This window comes from Malania oleifera, chromosome 10 (assembly GCF_029873635.1).
Source record: "Malania oleifera isolate guangnan ecotype guangnan chromosome 10, ASM2987363v1, whole genome shotgun sequence".
In the NCBI taxonomy this organism is placed as follows: domain Eukaryota; kingdom Viridiplantae; phylum Streptophyta; class Magnoliopsida; order Santalales; family Ximeniaceae; genus Malania; species Malania oleifera.
Window position 1 is genome coordinate 9,388,785 of NC_080426.1, and position 8,693 is coordinate 9,397,477.

An 8,693-nucleotide genomic window follows, 5' to 3' on the forward strand; every position below is an offset into this window, starting at 1 on the left:
CTGTATTAGTAGCTAAATGCCTAGTAAACTAAGTATTACCCAAAGGAGAACTGGAAAGACAACAAGCCCGTCTAGCTCAGTTGGTAGAGCGCAAGGCTCTTAACCTTGTGGTCGTGGGTTCGAGCCCCACGGTGGGCGACTTTGCATTGCATTTCATTTTATTATTTTATTACAACTGTGCCCAAGTATATTAACTTTCTGGGTGTGGAAGGGGGCATTAAAGTTGAACTGTTATGTCGACTAAAATTTGACAAAAAAGAAAATAGGAATTGAGGTTTCTAATTTCTTAGACCCCTCCAAGTCTCAAGAATTCAAATAATCTCTCTCAAAATTTATCAAAAGGATATAAACTTTTATTATATTTTATAGAAAAATAAATCTTTTGAGAGAATGTTTTGTATCTTTTTAATAAATTTTATAAAAAGTCCATAATATTTTTAAAATTTTAGAAAAGGATAATGAAAATTTTAAAATGTAGAGGAAGTTCTCTACCTTTTTGTTGCCATTGTCCCTAAAATTTATTTTAAGACATGAATTTTCCAAAGCAATTGAAGTTTCTTTGATTGCATGGAAAAAAATTCAAAGTTAAACTTGCAAATTAAAAGAGTCGGGTCTGGAAAGAAAAGACCACTCACTAAAGGAGCACCTATTTTTTCAGTCAAGGTCCGATTAACCTTCCTTCCACTTCTTTCTTCCTCTCTGGTCAAAAAGAAGAATACAGATAATGAAAAGGAGAGGGGAAATTGGGTTGTCTTTGTCTAGTTCCTCTGTGGTGGGAATGTCTTTCTTTTGGTGCATTTCCAAATCCAATTCATCAACTTAGATGGAAAATCCATAATATTCTAGCACTCACACATAATCATAAGCTTTCCTAATGTCAAGTTTAATGGTCACTCACGCATCCTTATCTCTTTTCTTATTTTTTCAAAAAAATGAGTTATCTCTTGGGCTAAAAGAATATTGTAAAATATAAGTCATCATTGTCTAAAAGCACCCAATTTACACAGATCGATAGGTCTGCCTCCATTCGTTAACATCATTCGGATGGTTTGTATTTAGGATTACTAAGTGTTGTAATTAATTAAGAGGGACATTAAAGTGTTTTCAACACATTTGTCGTTATTCCTTAAAATTAATTAAAAAAGGGCATTCTAATTAATTAAATTTGACAATAACCTAAAATCCCCATATTTTCCTAATTTTATTCTCTCAATAAAGTAAGACAAAATCCGAATCTCTTCTCTCATATATTTGCATAGGGAGCTACTGACCTCTAAAGGACACAGTTGCATACACACACACATAAATATATATGGGACAAAGAATAGTAATTCACCGTTACAATTGAAATTGGAAACAAAATCTCAAATTTCTCCTCATTGGTATATATAGATGTAGAAATTGAAAATGAGTTTAATTTATCAGTTATAACAATATAGTATGACAATTAGTTATGACAATATAGTATAAAATATAGGTAAATAAAATTATCGTATATTATAATATTATTATATATTTTATTATTTAATATAAAATAATAATATAATATAAAATTACCATAGCATTATATTTTATTACATAGTAGTATATTCTTTTGATTGTTATTAAAATTTAATATTATATATATTTGTATTAATAATATTAATAATTAATATTTTATCTTATTTTAATATTCTGTATAATAATATAATAAATAATCATAGCACAACTATATCATAGTATTTTATTATTTAATATTATTCTATTATTTTTTATAAAATGTTAATAATAATAGTTATGATATTATATATTAAAGTATTAATACATATTTATAATATTGATATTATATTATTGATTTATGTAATATATATATATATTGTATTAATATTACTTTTAAAAGTTATGTAATATACACTATATTATGTTATATTATTATATATGCACATCCGTGTACATATTTATTACACAACATTAAATTTTTTTTACACTATATCATTATTAAATTTGATTATTACATATTTATAATTGATGATAACGATTAATATTTTATTTTTAAGATTATAAATAATAATATAATCAATCAATAATCATCCCATAATTATATCAATACCATTCTATTAATTTTTATATGTTATAATATTATTAGATTAATTTCGATTATTAGAATTGAATATCAATTATAAACACCGGCCAGTATCATTCATTGAAGTTGGAGATGGAAACAGATACGGAGTACTAAGGTAAAGAGTAATTAGTATGTATGTCCCGGTATGTATTCATGTGAACTGTACATTAGGGAAAAAACTGGTTCGCACTTGTGGGCATACACATGCCTGCATTCCCCCATGATTAAAGCAAAAGCGTCCTCTCTCTCTCTCTCTGTCTCTCTCTCTCACTCTCTCATACACACACATTACTTGCCTTTCTGGATATGCATGTATGAATCATCCATCACGTTTTACTGTTTTCTTGGTGGAAGATTTTTTTCCTTTCCCAAAACATTTCGGGAAAATAACTTTAGAGGCCACGCTATCGCATTTGAAAATAGGAAATTGAGTAAAGCAGGGAGGGAGGAGAGGGGACACGCGTTTAAAGAGCATTGGATTTGGGGGTGAGGGGGGCTGTCTGTAATTGTTAGGGTTCACCGTCTATCAGCCCAATTTACGATACGTAACAATGCTTCATGCTGGACTCACTGGATGAGGATCCTTAAATTTCTATCCTTCTAAAAAAAATATTTTTTTCTAGTTTAATGGACGCATATTCCATTTTCTATTCTTTCTTACTCTTCTTAAAATTTGAATTCAAAATATATAATAATAATATCTCATATTTTATGTTAGGAAATTGAATGAGTAGGAGCACTATCACACAATTAAAATAAAAAATGAAACCAAAAATTTACGTGGAAAACCCCCAAACAAATCGAGGGAAAAATCACAGGTAAGAGTAGAAGGAATCCAACTTGAAAAATAATGATACAATTTCTCTCTAATTAGAAGAAAAGAACAATGATACTTCTCTTTTGAATTAGGAGTATACAAATCTTTTTAAAATTAAAAAAAACTAGAAACACATGCTACAACAGGAACATTTTATAGGAGAGTACTTGATTTCTCTCTCTAAAGGTGAAGTCGAAGATGCTCGGGGATGATTTCTTCCTTCACCACCAATTCCCTATTTATAAGGGTTTGGTAAGCCTCATTTTCAAAGTCGTCAAATGAATAGTACAGTCACCAAATGAATAGTACAGTCAGCATATAAATAGTTAGCTACCATATGAATAATACAACCCTTATGTTGGACTTTAAATGTTAGAAATGACTTTACAATTCAACATTTTAATCACTGAATATTTCTCGATAATTTTTTTATAAAAAATAAATAAATGTATGATTATTAATACTTAAAAATTGTCAACCAATTTCACCCATTTGTTCTCATGTAATAGAATTTGAGATTTAAACACCTCTTTGTCTTCTTATAATTACTTGCAAGGAGAAAATAAAAAAGTATATTTTTAAATATAATTAATTTTATAATGCCAACATTTTAATTAATTTCATAATAACAACATTCATATATATATAAAAGACCTAATGTTTTATTTACATGCATTTCTAAAATATATAAAGGAAATTTTAATATGGTACATAACTTAATTATCCACCAATATGTATATGTTTGTAATATGCTAAGTTGATTACGGCATCAATATTTTTATTATTTAAAAATTTATGAATGCTTTAACTATTTGCTATAAAATGGAGTGAGACATTAGAAAATATTGATGGTACATAATTTGATTATTCGCTTTTTTTTTATTACATAGGAACTCCAGCCATCAACGAGTCCTTTGGACCCTCTGGTAAGGCACCAAACCTACGGATCAACGTCCTCCGCTCTTCAGGTATCGCTGATCAGGATAAAGTTCGAAATGCTGACACAACTTCTGTGCATCAATTGGACATTCAGTCAACCCGACTTCCGGAACACATCTCCATTACCATTCACGGTCCCCGCTGGCTCACAAAGAACTCTCACTATCCACGGTTCCCGCTGGCTCACAGAACGAACTCTCACCATCAATGGTTCCCGCTAGCTCATAGAGTAAACTCTCGTCATCCACAGGTACCGCTGGCTCTGTGAATGTATTTACCTGGAATTGAACTCCCGATACTTCTTCTTACTTGCTGATGTCTTTCCACCGCACCATGCCCGTGTAATACGCTAAGTAGATTGTTTGTCAATATATTTTTTTTTTTATAAGGTACTAATGTTTTAACTATTAACTACCGAGTTGAGTGGTATGGAATTATTGATGGTTAACAAGTTAACTTATAAATGATTGCTATATTTTAGATTATATTTTTCTACTCAAAAGTTTGACAAAAAATAATTAAATAGATGTATGAGGAGGGATCTCTTTTAGCTTATTATAAAAAATGAAGAAAAAATATTGTATTGCCTCCATTGAAGAGACACGAAAGTGATGAATGTGAGAGATAAAAATTTTTGTTTTGTAACTTAAACTAGATAGAAAAAATTTTAATGAGCAAAAACATTAAAAGATTTGTATACAAAGAGGTAAAGGAGGGAAGGTGCAAAAGACTTTTATATACAGAACACATAGAACTAACATGTGGAAAAAGAATAATTAAAATTATCAATTAACCAAATTTGTGTGAACAATTATTTATTTATTTATTAAACAATAAGAAAATAACTTCATATTTCGCTCAAATAAATAATACTATCACGCAACAAGTATATGTAAAATGAATAATTTTCTTCAATTTTCTCTTTATCATATATATTTTCACTTGTAAAGTGAAAACAATGAATATGTTGGAATTTTTCATTTAATACATTGACTATTAAGTGAACTCAATTAGTAATGTCATTTTTAATAGTTTATATTTATCATTTTTTTTTTTATTACATAGGAACTTCAACCACCAATGAGCTCTTCGGATCCCTTGGTACGGCACCAAACCTACGGATCAGCGTCCTCCGCCCCCAAATCTCACTGATCAGGGTAAAGTTCAGAATGCAAACACGACTTCCGTGCATCAGTTGAACGTTCGGTCAACCCGATTCTCGGGACACATCTCCATTACCATCCACGATCCCCGTTGCTCACAGAGAACTCCCACCATTCACAGTCCCTGCTGGCTCACAAAGCGAACTCTCACCATCCACGGTCTCCGCTGGTTTACAAACCGAACTCTTACCATCCACAGGTACCGCTAGTTTCCTGAGTGTATCTACTTGGAACAATTTTCTCTTTATCAATATATATTTTCACTTGTAAAGTGAAAACAATGAGTATGTTGGAATTTTTCATTTAATACATTGACTATTAAGTGAACTCAATTAGTAATGTCATTTTTAATAGTTTATATTTATCATTTTTTTTTATTACATAGGAACTCCAACCACCAATGAGCTCTTCGGATCCCTTGGTACAGCACCAAACCTACGGATCAGCGTCCTCCGCCCCCAAATCTCACTGATCAGGGTAAAGTTCAAAATGCAAATACGGCTTCCGCGCATCAGTTGAACGTTCGATCAACCCAATTCTCGGGACACATCTCCATTACCATCTACGATCTCCGTTGCTCACAGAGAACTCCCAACATTCACGGTCCCTGCTGGCTCACAAAGCGAACTCTCACCATCTACGGTCTCCGCTGGCTTACAAAGCGAACTCTTATCATCCACAGGTACCGCTAGTTTCCTGAGTGTATCTACCTGGAATTGAACCCCTGATGCTCCTTCTTACGTGCTGATGTCTTTCCACCGCGTCATACCCGTGTGGACTGTTTATATTTATCATTTGATTCATATAAGAGCTAATATGTACAATCTAAAATTTAAGTCAAATTCAATATGACACATGATTTGATTATCTACTTAATTTAAGGTCCTTTTTGTGTTCAAATTTTAGATATTTATTTGTAGAAAGAACAGTGGAGAAATAATTATGGATGAAAAGTGATAACCTCTGTTGTTAAACTAAAACTATATATGTTTTTTTTTTATAAAATAAAAATAAAAAAGATTTGTACAGAGGGCTTAAAGGAAAGAAGGTGAAAGGATCCCAAATTTATAAACTTAGATAATAAATCAAAACAAATTCGCATCGAGCTCAAATAATTAGGATTGCTAATCAAATAATACGCAAACAGAATTTTTTATGAAAATATAAAAATAAAGACTTGATACATGCAATGCATGAGCAATATATACTTTTATTTATTTTTTATATAATTAATTAATTACTTAATTTTAATAATTAACTTGAGTGAATATATTGTTTATCTTCTATGTCTCTACTAATATTAGTCAACTTACTATAACAATATGAATTAGGAATATTCATTGCAAAGATATGGTAAGTTATGATTTGGCAAATACTGAAATTGGATCTCTTATTAGTTATTTATATATATTTATATTTTAATTTTAAGATTTATGGCTGAACTACTTAATTAATATTATTATATTACATTATATATTCCATATTCAATCATTATTTAAATAAAAATATTTTAAAAATTAAAAACATGGGAAAAAATTTGCTTTATATATACATGCATATAGAATAGAGATCAATAATTGAATCATCGGCATAAGTTCAGGCGATAAGGACGGGCAATAATCGACCATGGATAAAGGTGAAGTCTGAAATTCTAATCCTCACGCTGCGCACATCTGCTATTTACCTTTGGCTCAGGACACCAAGCAATATTCAAAAAAAAATAATAATAATTGAATGATCGACTACGGATCTTTATTATGCTGCGAAAAAAATGGCAGCACCATGAGTTTGTAATGACGATATCAGTTCATCAACTAAATCACCTTGAAAAGTGAAAACCTCCAATTTATTCACACTAAATTACATGATGAGGAAAAAAACAAAGAACAAAGAACAAAAGCAAGATCTGCCAAAAATAGTAATATAGTAATAACAAGAAGAAAGCAATCCCCCCATATATCAAAAGAAAAATGCTCTTAAAAAAGGTCAAGAAAGAGCAAAAATTTAAAAAGAAACCGAAGTTTTTAATTAATTAGAAGAAGTATGCCGTGATGGATATGTATGTGACGACACCATATATCGTTGTTGATGATGATGAAGACAATGGAAGAGGCCGGCGATGGCGCTGCCTAGCTAGTGGGCCATTGCGACGGGCTGCGGAGGCGACGAATAATTGATGGTTCTCTGGTGGGGCATAGCCAGCATTGCAGTGTGGTCCAAGAAATCCTTCAGCGCAACCACCGACTGGAGAATGGTCCGGAGGTCGTCGGCGCAGGCGAATCCGGCGCTCCCCACCCGGCGAACCGCGTACACGTAGAAGGTGACGCACCCTTTCCTGAACTTGAACCGGGCCATCTCGGACCCGGTCTGAGCCCGTATGAGCTTCCGATTCACCTCCCCCAGCGGAATCTCTGCCGGCCAGAGCCGGTCGACCGCCGCCCTCATCCCCTCCGACTCGAAAACGAACAGGAGCACCTTCGATTTCTTGGTCCCTAGCCCCAGCGTGAGGGTGTGCCACGCGTGGTGCGCTAAGATGGTGAAGTTCGTCGGCAGAAACGCCGCCGTCGACGGAAAAACCAAATGGGGTTTTGACGTTGTAATAGGATTATTGGGTTTACCGCTGCTGTTGTTACGATCTTGGTGGTGGTTGGGCGGTGGCGGAGTCGGCGGCGGGAGAGAGAGGAGGCGTAAGAGCTCAAGCGGCCGGGCGCGGCGGATCGTGAAGGATTTAACGACGAACTGGCCGCCGAAGCGGAGGCCCTTGACCTCGGAACAGAGTTTGAATGAAAAATCTGCAGTGGGTTTGGGAGATTGGTGATTTGGATGTTGGTGTTTTTGCTTCTTGTTCTTGTTCTTGTTCTTCTCTTTCTCTCCTCCCATGGTTGTGGTAGCCGCAGTACTGTAGGACTGCAACTGGGGTTTGGCTTCAGCTTTGCTTTTGCTTAGCTTTGTTACTTTGCTTTCTTTTGCTTTGTAGGGTAAGAAACCAATATTTAATTAAGATCCGTTGGCTATATTATTATTTGATTCTTTATTTTGCAAAGATATTTACGAGAAAAAGAACATTATGTATGTAAATCTCATATTTAATATAATTTTATATTAAATCGATCCAAATTCAATATAAACTCAAATTTCTTTGCATTTGGAAACACAAATTTTAAACTTAGATTTGAATTAAATAAATTTAAATAAAATTTAATATAATTTAATAGTATATTATATTTTATCTAAATTCAATATAAACCTAAATGCAAGACCTCTAAATATAGGAATATAAAGTTAGTATACCTTACTTTTAATTAATGATATTTTTAATTTATTTTATCATTTTTAGTAGAGGCCACTTACCATATACTCACTGTGATCCTTCCCTTTTTTTTTTTTTAAATACCCACATATGTCACTGTATACGTAGGAACAGACTACCTATATTTTAAAATTTTTAGTAGTTAATATTAATAAAAGTGGGGGGATGTTGAGATGATGATGATGAATTAGTAGGTTGGGGTTGATGAGTGCCCCCACATACTTTGATGAGATATCTAATGATGATGCCGCTTCTTCTTTTTCCTTCATTTCTTCCCGCACTCTCTGGATTCCGGCCATCCTCTCTTTTTATGACGCCTAATTGCCTGCATTTTCAGTTTGCCACCTTCCATATTAATAT

General features: G+C 32.8%; 1 protein-coding gene and 1 non-coding gene across 2 annotated transcripts; one reads left to right on the top strand and one right to left on the bottom strand.

Annotated features, from left to right (window-relative positions):
* The first annotated feature begins 65 nt into the window (after nucleotides 1–65).
* TRNAK-CUU (transfer RNA lysine (anticodon CUU)) lies at nucleotides 66–138 on the top strand. The gene has a single exon. It is a non-coding gene; the product is annotated as a tRNA-Lys (tRNA).
* Nucleotides 139–6,847: 6,709 nt separating this feature from the next.
* Nucleotides 6,848–8,044, bottom strand: LOC131165747 (uncharacterized). Its single transcript, XM_058123773.1, has one exon. It carries the CDS (start codon nucleotides 7,901–7,903, stop codon nucleotides 7,157–7,159), a length of 747 nt encoding a protein of 248 aa, XP_057979756.1. The 5' UTR covers nucleotides 7,904–8,044; the 3' UTR covers nucleotides 6,848–7,156.
* Between the last annotated feature and the right edge of the window lie 649 nt (nucleotides 8,045–8,693).